The sequence below is a fragment of the Siphateles boraxobius genome, unplaced genomic scaffold, assembly GCF_051911475.1.
Source record: "Siphateles boraxobius isolate OS27281-9 unplaced genomic scaffold, OSU_SipBor_1 3, whole genome shotgun sequence".
Classification (NCBI taxonomy): Eukaryota; Metazoa; Chordata; class Actinopteri; order Cypriniformes; family Leuciscidae; genus Siphateles; species Siphateles boraxobius.
Genome location: NW_027508919.1, coordinates 15,368,916 through 15,387,528, shown reverse-complemented (window position 1 = coordinate 15,387,528; position 18,613 = coordinate 15,368,916). Strand labels below are relative to the sequence as shown.

The 18,613-nt window shown below is 36.3% G+C and overlaps 1 protein-coding gene across 2 annotated transcripts in view; it reads left to right on the top strand.

The window, feature by feature from the left end:
• The window catches only part of LOC143756994 (teneurin-3), a 171,627-nt gene that overhangs the window by 146,169 nt on the left and 6,845 nt on the right, over positions 1-18,613 (top strand). For both annotated transcript variants that reach the window (XM_077247935.1, XM_077247934.1), the window contains 7 exons: positions 1,510-1,771; positions 2,779-3,046; positions 3,953-4,096; positions 11,133-11,382; positions 14,828-15,060; positions 16,104-16,258; positions 17,345-18,225. In XM_077247935.1, the coding sequence (XP_077104050.1) occupies positions 1,510-1,771; positions 2,779-3,046; positions 3,953-4,096; positions 11,133-11,382; positions 14,828-15,060; positions 16,104-16,258; positions 17,345-18,225 (2,193 nt within the window). The remainder of the gene's footprint in view (positions 1-1,509; positions 1,772-2,778; positions 3,047-3,952; positions 4,097-11,132; positions 11,383-14,827; positions 15,061-16,103; positions 16,259-17,344; positions 18,226-18,613) is intronic.

The following is an 18,613-nucleotide window of genomic DNA, read 5'->3' as shown; positions in this document are numbered from 1 at the left end:
CGTGCGCTTGTCAATGTGATAACAGGAAATTATGAATCACACTTAGCCTTCATATGCCCTCTGCCCCCACACAAACAATGTGAGTTTCTGGCACGACTTGTATCTTAAAGGGACAGTTCACCCAAAAATGAAAATTCTGTCAGTATTGACTCACCCTCATGTTGTTCCAACCCCGTAAGACCTTCGTTCATCTTCGGAACACGAATTAAGATATTTTTGATGAAATCTGAGAGCTGGATCACTCCTCGATACTAGTTAAGAAAAGTTATTAAAGACATCCTTAAAATAGTCCAAGTGACTACAGTGGCTCAATCTTAAGTTTATCAAACGACGAGAATACTTTTTGTGTGCAAAAAAAAAAAAATAACGACTTTATTTCAACTATTCATTTCCTTCTCTGTGGGCCTCGAGTCAGTTCACTAGTATAATAGCGTAAGCTTCTGTTGTTGTACGTCACACGCATCACCAAAATGACCAGCGTCGGCCAATAGTGAGCCTACGTGTGACGTAGCTCTGCGGAATCAGATTAAGTTAACTGACTAGAGGCCCATACAGAAGGAAATGAATAGTTGAAATAAAGTCATTATTTTTGTCTGTTTTTGTGCACAAAAAGTATTCTCATCGTTTGAAAAACTTAAGATTGAGCCACTGTAGTCACTTGGACTATTTTATCGATGTCTTTAATAACTTTTCGGGGCTGGCAAGTTTCAATCCCTGAAGAAGCCTATGGACTAGTATGGAGGAGTGATCCAGCTCTCAGATTTAATCAAAAATATCTTAATTCGTGTTCCGAAAATGAACAAAGGTCTTACAGGGTTGGAACAACATGAGGGTGAGTAATTACTGACAGAATTTTCATTTTTGGGTGAACTATCCCTTTAAACTCATATAAATGGTGAATTATTATTAAAATATACAGTACTATTTAAAAGTTTGGCATTGATACGATTTTATTATGTTCTCTTATGCTCAACCAAGGCTGCATTTATTTGATACTGTAAAATAAAAACTGTAATATTGTGAAATATTGCTACAAAATGAAAATAACTGTTTTCTATATTCAGATATTTTAAAATGTTATTTATTCCTGTGATGGCAAGGCTGAATTTTCATTTGATAGGAAAAGCTTTTGTAACAACATAAACATATTTACTGTCACTTTTGAACAATTTAATGAGTTTGTGCTGACTAAGTATGCATTCTTTCAAAAACATTTTTACTCACATAAAGCTTTTGAATAGTAGTGTGTAAAATTACATAACTTAACATACATACAACATAGAAGTACCATGCATTAAATTGCAATGATTATCATGGTATTATGATAATAATGATGTACCATTGGAATACCATATTTTTGTAACTGTAGCAATACCACAGTAGTTTTTTTAAATACCTTATCATCACTGTACCATGATACCACTATAGCACTGTTTTGGAAGAGTAATGTAATTGTCTATCATACTGTACATGAGCTGTTGTGAAAATTGTGTTTTTACCCAACTGCAGGTTTGATTTATTGGTGAACGGAGGGACAGCAATGACGTTACGTTTCGAGCGTGCTCCGTACTCTTTTGTGTATCGCACGGTATGGTTGTCATGGCGAGTATTCCATGTGATGGACACGCTGGTGATGAGAAAAGAGGAAAGAGACACGCCAACCTGTGAATTTAGTGGCCTTGACAGACCCTCGCCCCGAATAACCGCGTCACCACTCTCCACCTTCTACCGCTCCAGCCCCGAGGCCAGCCCCATCATTCCTGAGACACAGGTGACTCATACCACATCACATCTTGGAGTAAAATGAGTCTCGTTTAATTTTTCCCAGAAAATTTTAATAAATTTGACTGTGTCTTAAGCCCATCTGATATGTATGATTTAATGACACTACAAAGTACGAGAGAACCAGGTAAATTCTATGTACAGAACATACTACTATATATGGTCAATTTTTATGCATGTAATGCTTCTGAATTAATTATGACAGTGGTGTACTATATTATGTTCCTGTGACAGAAATAATTTACATTACATGCTCGAAACATAAGTTACTTTTAAGGCCAGAAGTGGACGTCAGCAGGGATCAGACGTAATTAAAACAAATTGTGTGTAAATTCACGGTAAATTATTATTTTAAATAACTCATTCTGAAGATGTTCACATGATGCTGCCTGAAAATGGCATTGGTCATCTTTTTAACCAGTTATAAAGACTTTTTTTAACTATTAACTATTGAGGGTTGTCATACATTAATGTTCAAAAGTTTGGGAAATATATATTTTAAAATATAATTTATTCCTGTGATTGCAAAGCTAAATTGTCAGCAGCCATAACTTGATTGTTTAGTATAATATGATATAGTGATTTGGTGCTCAATAAACATGTTACGACTGTGCTTCTCAATATTTTTATGAGGATTCTTTGATGAATAAAAAGTTCAAAAGAACAGCATTTATTTTAAATAAAACACTTTTGTAACATTATAAATGTATGTACTGTTACTTTTGAACAATTTAATGCATCATTGAAAAATAAAAGTATTTTTTTTTGCAAGAAATAAATAAATAAAATTAATGAATAAATAAATCTTACTGACCCCAAACTTTTGAACGGTAGTGTATATCCACCCCCAAGTGAAGAATTAATACATAGTGTTTAATACATTTGCAAAGCAGTGCATTTTTTAATAAGTAATTGTAATAAAAATTAAAATAATCACAAAGGAAATTTACAGTACTAGCAATTAACTTCCTCCCTCATGCACGTTTTTAATCACAGGTTCTTCATGAGCAGACGGCCATTCCTGGTAGTGATTTAGACTTGATTTACTTGAGTTCACGTGCTTCAGCCTACAAACCTGTTCTGAAGGTCATCTTGACCCAGTCCAGCGTGCCCTTCGGCTTGGCTCGGGTCCACCTCATGGTGGCTGTGGAGGGCAGAATGTTTCAGAAGCAGTTCCCAGCTTCACCACGGCTCTCTTACAGCTTTATCTGGGACAAGACTGATGCGTACAGCCAGAGAGTCTACGGTCTCGCAGAGGCTGTAGGTAGGTAGCAGAACAATGGGAGGAAACAGATCTATATAAAGCCCTCTGTGTATGAATATATTATTAACTTGGACTGATTTAACCCAGAATACAATTAATCTTTTTTTCACCCAGATAATTCTTTGGCAAGATGAGGAAAAACTCTCTAAAAACTGGTAGTACAAGCCAAACTGATTAGGTGAAGGTGACTTATTATGATACAGACCAAAAGGTTGAATTTAATATTCTCTGAACCTTAAACTAAAGGAATTTAGAAGAGAGAATCAGGACAATAATATGGTTTAATTTTAATACGCACAAAATGTATGATTTAAACCTTGCTGAAAATACACATAGTTCAAAGCCAATCTCATTTTGTTAAATTTATAGCATATGCTTAATCTTTATCTGAACCAACTTTTTGCTAAACTGACACTAGGTTGTGTTCTAACAATAAATAAAATCTACAATTAGCTGCATTTTTCTAGTCCATCTGTGTATTACTGACTGCTCTTTGCATGTATAATTAGTCTGCAAAGGAAGCGCACTGAGAAACACCAGCTTTTAGAAGGTCACAGGTCCATTTGGAAAATGTTGCTATGACTGGACTCATTGTAATTATGCCATTTGCTGAAATATTTCTTCCTTAACAATGTTGTAACTGCTCTGAAATAGTAACTGCAACAGTTCCCCATGTGCATGAACAGTAAATTGTCAATACTGCATACACTGTGCCAGTATTACATACTTGAATGTGAGTCGCCTATAGAATTAAAAATGTTTCAATGCTTAAAATATATAAATAGGCTTAAAATATTTGGTTGTAAAATTGTTTAAAATATTATTTTTAAATTATTAAATTAGGTGTAGAAAAACATGTAAAGATAATGGATGCCTATTGCCCTCTTTTTTCCCCCTATACTGTAGTATCTGTGGGCTTCGAGTATGAATCATGTCTGAATGTGATCCTGTGGGAAAAGCGGACAGCGACACTGCAGGGATATGAACTGGAGGCCGCCAACATGGGTGGATGGACCCTGGATAAGCATCACATATTGGATGTGCCAAACGGTAGGAATCGCTTATTAAACCCCATCGGAACCACCTCATGGGAAATGTCCCCTCAACAACTCAGGGGTCAGTGCCTCTACCTGGACACATTGTCATAAATATTCATCTTAACATGAAATATGGTTCATTGCCTAATTTGCACATAATAAAGCAGAGTTTGAAAAGGCTAATCGCTCACAGTGATGACAGATTAAATCGGAATCATTAACACAGCGTGCCAAGTCAGAGCTGTGCTCTCCAACATTATGGGGGACATGATTTGGCTGAATGAACTTTATCCAGTTTTCAGGCGCAGAATGCATACTTATAGCTTAATTCAATAAAAGTGCCATTAAAACACAAGCGTGAATATGGAAATGTGGCATTATTCCACCAGACATCCCCTGTTCCTTTGTCTCCATAATGAAACAGGGTGACAGGGAAACCCATTCTGTCAGCTTAAATCTCCACATTCTCATAGATAATGGCATCTTTTTATTCTTGGTAAATGACGATGTGTGCACAGTTTGAACCGGATCCAGCAGTCGAATTTAGTGGTGCATTTTGAGAAAGAAGTCAGCTCTGCAGTACGTCCTGAAGCCTTAAACGAAAACACAAGATTAGACTGACACTTTTCATGTGCAGTTATTTTTCTAGAGTTAGTTGGTGTGACACCATCTGATTGTACCTTGCCTTAACCAAAGAATTTAAGCCTCTTTTTGATTACTGGCTAAATGCCCAGTTGGGCTTGGGATTTCCACACCCTTTAATCTGACGACCTGCCGAACAAATGGTCATGCCCGTCTGCTCAACCCTTATTTGTGCACCTTTAGACAGTTTATCTAGTTTAAGCACTGTTCCTGCCAATAAGGGTCAATTCTCATTTTACACCTCGAGCGTCAGAGTAGATTAAACCAATTGCAGATTTTTTTTAGGATTTAGAGGTGGTTTATATCATTATCTTATTTTAGATTAGACCATTATTATGGAAATGCTTTGGTGTTGCCATTTTATAATTTCTTAGTTAATACTGATTATCATCAGTTAATAGTGGATGTAATTGATTAGCCAAATCCAGCAGGATACATCACATCACTTTATTCTGATTGTTTGTTTTTTATTCAATGCATGTAGATGAAATCATGACATTTTTACATGTTTTTTATGCTAAATATTTGGGGATTTTTATACTGCTTAGATTTATTTGCTTGCTGGTGAAGTTTATAGACTTTGAATTGAAGATTAACTGCATTGTTTTTGCTGTTTTTGTGAACTAAATCTGTCAAAAACCTCACAGACACAGTTGAAAGCGATGGAACAAAAATCCCATGATCTGCATATTCTGATAGAAACCACTGAGGCAGAGAGCCTCTGTCCTAGACCTCTCAGCTCTGTTAAATATAAATCCATAACATGATCTTCCGTTCTTCTTCGTCTCATAACTAAATAATGCCAGGTTTGCAGTTAGGTGAGTTTTACACTGGGTTACTCAATATTTATCTACTTGCTCTTAATCTTCTTAGTCATTGAATTACAGGTTTAGAATGGCTCTTAAAATGGCTTAAGACAAAAATCTGGCTCATCCTGATTAATCTGAGTTCTATAAATTAGATGAAAGCTTTGCGCAATAGGGCATGTCACCGTATTTTACGATTAGTGCATTTCTGTATATCAGAAGCGATCCATGAGAAGTGATGGAGATGGAAAACTTTTTGTCCTGAAGAACATGTCACAAATGTAATCAATTTGCCAAAGGGAGATCTTCTCTTTGACAGTCCCATTTGTCTCACTGATTGATAATGCAGAGCATCTCATATCTATGGCTTACAGGTCTGATCAGCAGTCAACGGTCTTGCAAACTGTGTGCCTGATCATATATGCATTTGTTTGAGCATGAGCTACATCCCATTGCTGAGCTTTACTCATAACACAACCATACTCTGAGATTATAAGTATTAATCATAGTGGTTCTAAAGTCTGAGACAAAAAAAGTGATTCTATTTTGTATTTTTTACTTTAATGCCAACAAAATATTATAAATTGTATTATCAGCATAAATTTTGAACCGAAACATTTAGTTTAATTTCAGAATAGTATCTGGTTTGTCACTTTAATGGCAGCAGCTCTCAAGCAGCATGAACTCCACATGTTTGTGTAAAACCTGATGATCATGTTCTCTAGCATTATTTGAGAATGATGGAAGCAAGAACATCTCACCATCTGTGCAAAGGAGTTCACATGCTCAATGTTACTAAGTTGCTTGTGTGCTTAGTAACTTAGAAATGATGCCGGATATTCAGTGATTCTTCTTTTACTGACGATAAGTTCACTGTCCTCTTTTTTGGACGAAAGGTGTCAATCGTTAACCTTTTTGGTGATTTTTTTTCGATATGGCAGACTGCTTAGCCTGAACCGTTTTTACAAATGCAGCAGAACACCTAGACGATTAGATATTCAGCTTGTTTGCTTGACATTTACCAAATAATTTTATTTATCCCATTGCTATTTGATCAGCATATTTGCTCAGTGAATAATCAATAAACATAAGAATTGCATTACTGTAGATGACACTGAATAAAATTTCCATTTATAGAGCTTGTTGTACTTCATAGACATTGACATGTAGCTGAGACTGGCCAAAAAAAGTGCCTGTGTTTCAACAAAAGGTCTTGCCATAATGTCACAAGTTAATTAGGCCACAATTTCCAACATCTATGCTGAATGGTAATGAGTAACACTAATGAAAATCATGCACTTTAAATGTAGTTATTTTTTGACCCTGCTTGTAATTAGTGGTTCTTGCAACTCTTGCAGCACAGTTTGTGCTATGGATATCTTAAATTGTGTGGCTTGCTGAAGACATTTGTGCAATCACTTTTCTAAGCAATTGGTTTTATTGTTCCTGGATAATGATGAAAAGAAAAACAAACAAAACAAAAAAAAACCTTTGTTGAAGGATGAAGCCAAGCCAAAGGAACTAGAGTATCAGAAAGACGTGAGTATTGGACTTTGTCAGTAGAAACAACCCAGAACACCTTAACAACTGCATAACAATGTCCTGACAACCACTCACAATGGCTTCATAGTGATGTCGATTATCCAAAGCAATATGTTATTTTCATGTTGTTCTTGTTGCATAAGATTTAGTCAAATATTTGTAGATAGTTCATTATTTTCTTTCATGTATTTGAACAGTGGTTCATTAGTATGAGCAGGGCTTAATAAGATTAGGTCAATGCAGCAATTGTAGAGTTTGAATAAGTGAAAAGTGACATTGGTTTGTCTTGCTGTCAAGGTCAGCGTCTTTGTTGTGTCACACTTAAAAGCAGATACCCAGACCAATTCATCTTACTTAATGGTACATTGTAGACCTCTGAATGAGAACAGCAGCTTCTACTGGGCCGGAGGTTTTCGAGATCCCCTCTGACTATGTCTTCATTCCAGTCCTCCTCTCAATCAATTAATCAATGGTATGGCCTAATCAAGCAGGAACAAATTTCTATGCACCCTGCCTAGCTGAACATGGGAGGACATTAGCCATGATTTGCATGCAGTTCAGATTCGCAGAGGGTTTTGAGTCATTTAAGCACTCTGTGAAACAGCTGATATCAGCCAATGACAGTTTACCACGTTTGCAGTTGAAGTGGCAGTCATCACACTACAGAGGAATGCCTGATGAGACTTGGCACAGGATGCACTTCATTTGTCTCCTCAGTGACAGGCGACTAGGGGTGTGCAAAACCACATATTTAAAAAATCATCTTGTTGGTCTGTATAATTGGGCTGTTTTCAGGTTCACATGAACCCGATCAAACACGTTACTTGGGCAATGTACATAGGACACTTTCTTTTGTTCAAAAACAATTACAGAGTACAACTAAATGGAACCGAATAATGTGGTTTTGATATGATTTTTAGCTTGATGTGCCGTTTTAAAAACACCGTTTTTGTGTTAGGATGCTCAAAAACAGATGCGATGCATTAGCAAAATATGTCTGTCTGAATGTTTGTTTTTTTTACTGGCTGATGCTTTAAAAGGGAATGTAGCTGAAGATGGAACTTTTTCCAGAAGGTTTTACTAACAAGCTTTTGTTTGTTTGTAAAAAAATGTAATCAAAATATCATTACTAAAGTATCAACATATCATCTTGTACTTCCATTTTGCAGAAATACATTTGATCGCTCAGTCTTGTACCCGAGACGTTCTGACACTGATATATCTGTTAGACAATATAAATAGAATATAACAAGATCTAAAGTCGAAGGAACATTTATACTATCATTATCGTCCAGCCCTAAAACTGCTAAAAGGCATTATTGACATAAAAGTATGACTGTCTGTAAAGCTGCTTTGGAACAGTAAATATTGTAAAAAGTGTTATAGATATAAAATTGACTCGATTTAAAAGATTTAATTTATAATTCTGAAAGTATACTAGATAATCACACCTGCTAAAAAAATAACAAAACTACCTAGAAAATAAAATCATAATTAGCAAGTCAACTGATAAGTTGTTGGACCAACTAGTCGACCAAGTAAAAGATCTCTGGTCAGCTTCTGATGCTTAGGTTTGTCCTGTTTACATTCACACACCAAAAAAAAAATCCCATTGAAACAAGGTTGAAGAGCTGTAGTCTTGACAAAATGTTTAAACAGTTCAGATTCCTATAATTTGGATGAAACTCTACATCTGAACCAATTACAAAGCAGTGGCGATGGTGTGCAGCCACTGAGGTAGCTAGTTACTAAGCTTGAAATGTGATGGCCAGCCAATTGGAGCATAATTCATTGCAGTGTTATTGGTTTGATTAATAGACCAAAGCAAGTGTTGGAAGTCTAACATGTTGCTCACTATGAATAATTTATGGCCCTGGGCATGGCACTTCCCTTTGAAGTTCCTCTTTGAAGCCAACCCCAAAAAGAAACAAGTTAAATTTTCACAGGACTAAAATATTTATCTGTAATGACCCAAGCTCCTCACTCAGTCTTGAACTGAAAGTGGTGTTAAAGTGATTGAAACGATCAAAGGTTTTAGAAGCTGAGATCTATAGGGACTGGAAAATAAAGCACACAACTGTGTAGATAATCACCTCTCAGGTGATTGAAATGTCTCTGGTTGGTACATTTAATGCCTGAGGATTGAGGACTATGCTTTTTTTATCTGGACATTGCAAATTTGAGACAGATTATCTCTGGTTTGACAGCGAAAAACAGCACAAAATTCTTGTAAAAAAAACGGAGGAATACTGTGAGACATGTATATTGCTTAAATAGTGAAGACAATATGTCTATTTTAAGTAGATTATTTTATTTGAAAATGTAGAAAATCTATTATGTAGAAATGTAGAACGTATAAAAATTTGTCTGGGGTCCTTCGGTCCAAATGGACCCGACGCATTTAAATATTTTTTTTTTAAAAATCATAGCTTCATCGGAATGGTCTGAAATTTGGTGACTTTTTTGGTACTTGGTATATGAACAATCCAAAAAAATTGGGGACAGGATTTTAATAATCTAAGTGGTTGTAAAAAAAATTGTCACACTCAGGACCTTCGGGTCCAAATGGACCCGGATAGGAAATGAATTGCAAACTGGCAAAAATGTGAAAATACCGAGTTTTTTTGTGCGTACAATCTACAAATCAGCCACGATCCAGAAAAAAAGCACACAACAGTGAAGGGGTGAATCATGCAAAACATGTGCAAAACATCCACATCCACACACACACACACACACACACACACACACACACACACACACACACACACACACACACACACACACACACACACACACACACACACACACACACACACACACAAACACACTTTTATACATAAACAAACCAATAAATTCAGATTACCTATGTGTTTTGCATTTTTAAAATGCTCAGTTTGTCCACCAGATGGCATCCATCTCATTTCAAAAATTGCTTTCATGAGGTCTAGGCTTGACTCTAAAATGAAATACAGCTTTAAAAAAAAAAAAAAAAATTTTTTAAATAATTTTCTATTATATTCAATGGGGGGAAAACTGGGGGGAAATGGGTCACATTTATTGCATAAATATTAATTATAAATCATAAAATTCTCAAAACACCAAAAAAGAAAAGAATTTTTTTTTTTAAACAAAAGTAAAAAAAAAAATTATGATTTTCTTTTAATAAATATGAATCCCACCCTTCCGGCCCATTTGGACCCCAAGGTCCTGAGTGTGACTCTGAAATGAAGGACCCCAGAGGGTTAAAAAAATATTTTCAATAACAGTAAACTGACACAAATTATAGCACAGCTCATGTAACATTTCATGCAAATACAATATGTTTTATCCTTCGGCTCGTTTTTGGCCAATGATTTAAAGCAGAGTGTAATGTGTTCTAAATGTCGTTGTAGGAAAAATAATACAAAACCAAAATAACAAAGACTAACATCAAATAAAAATGGCATTCTGCTTAAAACTAGACTCTTCAGGAAGTGCTCAATTTATTTCAAAATTTGAAGTCTAATCATCCATATTAATGAAACTGATCATTATGGTAGCTCTGATGCCTTTAGCAGCTTAATTCTTTTTGGAGCTTTCTCATCAAAGTGCTACTTCAATGTCCACATTAATGGAGTTTCTAACGGAAGTTCGGGAAGATCACAGTGCTAAGTGCCCCCTTTTCATAGTGATGTCCAGTGTAGGAACTTTCATCTTTAGTTGAGTTATATGCTCAGGCCTTTCCATTAGAGCCAGAAAAAAACTGCCTACCCTTTTTCAATCCCTCTTATAGATTATATGAGCATGTGAAGTTGTGAAGTCAGATAGGAATACCATTTCTCTGCTTGTCGCTCTCTGCAATTGCCTTTTTATTTTAATATTTTTTTCATATTTTTTTATGAAGTTCAGATATATGTTATTGTGAAAATCAATAGAAATATTTTTGTTAAAACATTGATATGATATGAAAGTAATAAGAAAACCGTTTTATGTTTTAATGAAATATTTGAAACAAATATTTTTATAATAAAAAAATTATTGATTTTTGTTTTTCTTCCACTTTTTCTGGTGTCTCAGGAATTCTGTATAAGGGAAGCGGTGAGAATATCTTCCTCTCCCAGCTTCCTCCCATTATCAGCACCATAATGGGGAATGGCAGGCGCAGAAGCATCTCCTGTCCAAGCTGTAATGGGCAGGCGGAGGGAAACAAACTGCTGGCCCCTGTTGCTCTTGCATGGGGCATCGATGGTAGCCTGTATGTTGGCGACTTCAATTACATCAGACGTATCTATCCGTCAGGCAATGTCACTAGTGTCATGGAGCTCAGGTGAGTAAGCACAACTGAATGTGTGATTTAGTAGCACGGTAGCATGGACAGCTTGCAGGGTACTTGAAACATTTTGCGACAAATCACAGGATCCTGAGAGGCAGCGTCTAGAGATCATCTCTCTACAAAGCATTTAATAGCATAACTATTTTTAATTCACAAAACATAGTCATCATAAAAAGGAGAGTTTGCTTAATAGCGGCTATAATTCTCACAGCAGGTGATTTGAAGCCCGACAGTAATTGTCATGAAAGTTATTGGTGAACACTGTGAATCTGTAAGCAGTGCTTTGATAGCTGTAGCAATACTGGTTAAAAGGGGTTGAATTTAGAGATGTTTAGATTTTAGAGTGTTGTGCATCACACTGTTAGAAAGGTAAACTCTGATCACCTCATGTTCACCACACATTCTCAGTTTGAGGGTGATTTGTCTTACCCACGATCTTTTTATTTAATTTTAGATCTAAATATTCTTTGAAATGCTCAGTATTTTTAGAATAGACAAGTAGATTTTTTTTCAACACATTGTCAAACTCAGTATGAAGGATTAGTTGAAGGATCTAAGGATTAGAATTGTTATTGTTAACTAAAGCTTAAACTAAAATTATTAAAGTAGTTTTAATTAACTGAAGCAAAGCTGAAATCATTTTTTTAAACATATATATATATGTGTGTGTGTGTGTGTGTGTGTGTGTGTGTGTGTGTGTGTGTGTGTGTGTGTGTGTGTGTGTGTGTGTGTGTGTGTGTGTGTGTGTGTGTGTGTGTGTGTGTGTGTGTGTGTGTGTGTGTGTGCGCGCGTGTGTGTGTGTGTGTGTGTGTGTGTGTGTGTGTTTGTGTGTTTAGAAATGTTGCCTTGGCAGCTAACTAAAATAATTGTAAATAAAGTTAAAATACAAAAATGACTACAACTAAAACTGAAATAAAAATAAATGAATGCTAAAAAGGATTTAACACTTTGTTTTACCTTGTCCAAGGAAGAAAGACACCACCAGCCCTGCATACCCTAGTTAAAACTTGTAACTACGAAGTACATGCATACAAATACATAGCCTAAATATCACTAAAAACATAATTTAAGGATACTTCCAGCCCTGGGCACATGAATAAATGATTAAAACAATAATTTAACAAATTGAAATGTGTGTACAGCTCTGTTTCTTTTTTAAACCAGCACTTAACCATCATTGTAAAATATTTTATATTATGTACTCATTTGATTTCAATTGGCAACATGTTCCAGAGTTGGAAGCCCTTTACAGAAAAATCTCTTTGCCCTTGTGTAGTTCTATGAAAATCAATTCTACAGTTTCCACCTACTGTACTCCTAGTGTTTCTACTATTACCATCCTATTACCTTGGTTACCAGTGGTGCCTTATTATGCATACATTTAAAAATCACTTTTATTTATGACAATTTTATAAAATTTGCAAAACTAAGCATACTTTGTTTTTTAAATATGACAGTGATGCTATCGATTTGGGTTTTTATCTATTATTTTTAGACTGATAATTTGCACTGTAATTTTTTTTATTACAGAGTCATTTGTTTGAGTCCAGACTGTAAATACAGTAAGACATATGAGACCAAAAAGTTACAAAACAAAAAAGTTACCATAAAATAACAAAAGCACATTACAAAATTACTAGATTTTAAAGTTGAATGAAAATGAAAACTCACAATATCTAAAAAAAAGAAAAACAATAAGCTCAAAATATTATGAAGTTTTGAATAATTCAAAAATAATAATAAAAATAATGCACAATATTAATTAAATAAATAATAATAAACATAAATAAATACTATAATTGTATTTAAATAATATTACAATATATTTAAGGATTGTTAAGGGTTCAATTTAAAGGTATCCTCAATTAGATTGTGGAGAATAAATACAGTGGTCACCTCTGGGTTCCTGAATTAGATGGACAAGGGGGGGATGTGAACTAAATAGAATAAGTGTATACTATTTTACCTAAACTTGTCTCACTATATTTTCTTACTTTTTCTTTCCCTTCTTTTTTTTCAAACTAACCAAAGAAATAAGGATTTTAGGCACAGGTAAGTTACATTACAATACATGGTCTGAGCTGTCGACACGACAGATATCGTCACAGTTGTTGTGGTCATAGAGGGGGTAGGGATGGCGCAGTGGATAAGACACATGCCTTTGGTGTAAGAGACCAGGGTTCGAATCCACTGTGAGACACCAATGTGTCCCTGAGCAAGACACTTAACCCCTAGTTGCTCCAGAGGCGTGCGACCTCTGACATATATAGCAATTGTAAGTCACTTTGGATAAAAGTGTCAGCTAAATGAATAAATGTAAAATATAAACAGTTGTTGTTGATGTGAATAGAGGCCGATCCTCAAAGCACATGGCCGGCCACAGGTGTCGCACATAAACTGGCTATATGTTGTTATTTTTAAAGGACATCTATGTGTTACAAAATTTTAGATGGTATAGAACCCTTTGGGGCACATTTTTATTGAAATATCTTCAAATGGATTTAAAAGTCCAAGGGTGTATATAGAAAACTAACATAGTTTAGTTACCAATCCCAGAGGATGTCAAGGCACATTTTATGAGAGATGCACATCAACTTTTTCTGACTGTCAAAAAGATTTAGTCAAGCCATGCAAGCGGACTTTGGATTATGATGCAGTGGCCAACACTCTAGGCCTTTAGCTGAAAGAAGTACCACTATTTCACATTTTCAGATTTGGATTTTACACAGGCCAGTGCCTGTGAGTGTGAATTGGTTTCCAAACATTCCAAGACATTGATTGAATAGAGCACACTCAGTGTGCAAGAATAGCCTTGAAATGGCGTTTGATAAAACGTGAAAAGATTTGTCTGATCCCAGAGGAGAATGTCACTGAGCTCCACACCATCATCTACGAAGTCCTGACTTGACTGGTCATTTAACCACTAATGGCATGTCTGGAGGGGCCACTGGAGGGGCCACACTACCTCATTCAGTGAGGTGCAGACTGATTGGGAGGCAGAATTAATGAATGCAAATAAGCGTAGCTTTCTGAAAAGCCATCAGTTGTTGACAGTCATTAAGATATGCATATCATCACAGCATCGCAGAGAACCTTTCCCCACAAGGGAACGAGAATGATTGAAATGATCTGGCAGTCTTGAAGTCGTCATCACAGCCTCCACAAATATGTTCCAGTCACATCACATTTACTTCCCTTTCACACATTCTTTTTTCTTCTTCCCATCTGTCAGGAACTCACACCCTTTTGATAGATGCGGAAAAACATGCTGCGATTCTTTCAATGTCTTTAATGATATTAATATTCTAATCAGTCTCTCATTTCATCTGCCATCTCCAATTGCAATGTCAGACCAATAATTTATTGTCGCACTGCCTCAGCTTGACAGCCGACTAATGTCTTAGCTAATAATGTTACTGTTTATGTCTCTCTCCCCAAGTAACAATCCCGCTCACCGCTACTACCTGGCCACGGATCCGGTGACGGGCCGGCTGTATGTGTCCGACACCAACTCCAGGCGCATCTACAGCCCGCAGACGCTCCTGGCCAGCTCAGAGCCCCAGCAGAACGTGGAGGTGGTGGCGGGAACAGGAGACCACTGTCTGCCTTTTGACGAAGCTCAGTGTGGAGATGGAGGTCCAGCCACTGAAGCTCTCCTCACGGGACCCAAAGGTATTGTTAGACGATCATTAAAACTGATCATCAAAAGGGTCATGGATTCATTTCACAAAAGGAGTCAAATAATGTTCTTCAAACTGCTAAAATGCTTGAGATGAATCTTCTGAGGCAAACAACACACTTTGATTGACATGAAAGATCATCCCAAAGCTCTTTGAGCTTTTAACAGTGTATTATGTACTGAGGTTTTTGATTGGCGCCTCAGCGAGGGAAATGGGAACCGACAGCCTCGGGATGGGTACTAAATTATTTGACTAAGCTAGACACAACAGATTGATGAAGCTGCTTTGAACATTTTGTGACTTCACCGACATAAATTATAAAGGGTCACACTTGTCTGGAGAATATAGACAACCTATTTCATATAATCTCATCAGGCAGAAAAAGAGATGTTTTCATTGTTTTGCAATAAAATGTCATTCACACATGAATGCACGTATGGCATGATGGATACATTAGGTATCATATTTCCAGTGTAGACGGGGAACGTAATGCGTTGAATTGATGGGATGTGTGCAGAGATCTACATTCTGGATGTTATAACTATAAAAAAGTTATTAATGCATGCATGCATTTTTCCTCGGTTGCCATAACGTCAGTTAACTTCACTGTGTTTTTGCCAGGCACACAAACTCTTCCTGCTATCACTCAGCTAAGCACGAATTTACCAAACGGCAGTTACTATAGCAACCCACACTTTTATAATTTGGGCTTAAAAGTGGGTTTGATGCTTTCCCACTCCATGCTTTTGTCAAATACCTTGAGCTGACTTACAGACCGACTGAGACAGAGTGAGGGAGAGCGAGCAGAAATGCTAGAGGGAGGGAGAGATGTTCTAATACATCCTATTCCACTTTCTCCCTAAGAAATAATTCAGCAGTGGGAGGCAAGTTGTGAATAATTGAGGGCGATGCTTTCTGCAGTGACCTGAATAATGGGAAGCCAAACACGACACATGTACCCGCTGCCTGGATCAGGCAAGCAAAGAGCACAGCTGTGTGACCTGCACATTTCGTTCCTTCCTCTCTTCTCTCCAGGGATTGCTGTTGACAAGAACGGACTGATCTACTTTGTGGATGGGACCGTGATCCGGAAGGTGGATCCAAACGGCATCATCTCCACCCTGCTGGGGTCCAATGACCTTGCTTCTGCTCGACCTCTGAGCTGTGACTCAGTTATGGACATCCATCAGGTGAAAAGTTAAAATTCTTAAATCAACACACTAAAGTCATTTATCAGACCCTGTCAGTAACCAACAGTAAGACCAAAACTCATTTAGGCCAATGTCGTTTGTTTATTTTTCATACAGTGTGATTTAGGAAACAATGAAGTGATCGGCTGTAGTGTTTTTTTTGTTGTTGTTTTTTTTAGTATACAAATACTGATGCTGAAATCTACAGTAAAAAAGAAAGGCCAGTGGTCGATATAATACTCAAATACACATAATACTAGGGCAAAGATATACACCAAATTGGTTAAAATTGAATATTTTTTACTCAAAATTTAAAAAAACATTATCACTTTACAATTAGATAAATATTATTTAAATGTATTATTCTATGTTATACATTAATATCATGAACAATGAATAACAATTAAAATTAAAATTATTAAAAATTATAAAATGTATTATTATAGGTTAATATTAATTTAGAAATATAATATTTTGATATTATATTCATGTTTGTTAACATTAAAAAAAGAATTCATTAAATTATTTAATTTATTATTCTTGGTTGATATTCAATTCTAAATATGTTATTATTCATGTTTGTTTAAAATAAATTAAATAAAAATGTTATTATTCAAGATTAATATTAAATACACTATTGTTTATAGTTCATTCATGTTAAAATGTAACATTAAATAATTAAAATGATTTAATTTATTATTCTAAGTTAATATTATTTCATAAATATACTAGTTCATGTTTGTTCATAATACATTAACATTTCAAGTTTTATAAACATTAGTTAATGTATTAAAATATCTTGATTCATAAATGCCGTAAAAAATTCTGTTTATTGTTGTTTTCATAATCTATTTCATTAATGTTAACTATCATGCATATCCTTACTGAAAATGATCTATCGATAGTTCTGGGGAAATACCATATGTGTTAATAAGCCAAGCAAGTAGGATTAAATATCTAATTTCTACTTATGTCTGTCTATCATAAAAAGGAAGGGATACTTTTGCCTAAGTGAAGTTATATAAAGTATAATATCTACAATTCTTCTTAAACAATGCATTTTTTTCTCATTCATCTGCCTTTTAGGTGTCTTTAGAATGGCCGACAGATCTGACTGTTAGTCCGATGGATAACTCATTGTTGGTGCTGGATGGCAGTGTGGTTTTGCGGATCACTGAGGAAGGGCAGGTCAGCGTGGCAGCAGGCAGACCCCTCCACTGCCCCATGCCTTCTACAGACATCTTGGTGACAGAAACACAGCGAGCCACGCACACCCATCTGGAATCCCCAAGCGCCATTGCCGTCTCCTTCAATGGAGTGCTGCACATCGCAGAGACAGACGAGAGGAAGATGAGCCGCATACGCAGCGTGGCAGCAGATGGCGAGATCACACACATGGTGGGGGCGCCTTCAGACTGCGACTGCAAGACCGACGTCAACTGTGATTGTTACCAAACAGGAGACGGCTTCGCTAAAGACGCTCGACTATATGGGCCGTCTTCCCTTGTGGCAGCTCCGGATGGAACCCTGTTCGTGGCCGACCTGGGTAACATTCGAATTCGCGTGATTGGAAAAAACAAGCCTGCACTTAACAGCATGGGTCTGTATGAAGTGGCATCGTCTGCGAAGCAGGAAGTGTACATGTTTGACATTAATGGCACACACCAGCATACAGCCAACCTGATCACTGGAGACTTCAAATATAACTTCAGCTATAGCAATGAGGGAGATCTGACCTCAGTGGCCGACAGTCATGGGAACACGCTACGGATTCGCAGAGATGCCAGCCGCCTTCCTGTCCGCATCGTTGCACCTGACAACCAGGTTATTTGGCTAACTGTAGGCTCGAGTGGTGGGCTGAAGACCCTTGGCACACAGGGGCGTGAACAGGTGCTGCTAACTTACCATGGCAACAGTGGTCTCCTGGCAACCAAGAGCACTGCCAATGGATGGACAACATTCTATGAGTAAGAATGTTTGAAGGTTTCTGCTTGTTGCTTGTGCTTGCCAGGGCAAATATCTATATAATTATTGCTCAAATTTACAGGTCCTTCTCAAAAAATTAGCATATTGTGATAAAGTTCATTATTTTCCATAATGTAATGATCAAAATTAAACTTTCATATATTTTAGATTCATTGCACACCAACTGAAATATTACAAAATACAAGAATTTGTACACCCCATTCACAGATACAGATACAATAGGAATCAGCTGTGTTTGATCCAATTGTCCAATTGTTTTTATAGCATTTCATTTTTAGATTCAAAATATATTTCATTCCAATATTACTGTAGAAATGTAGCAAATTGCTGTCATATTCAGTTTTATATTATGTTATTGTTTTGAAGATA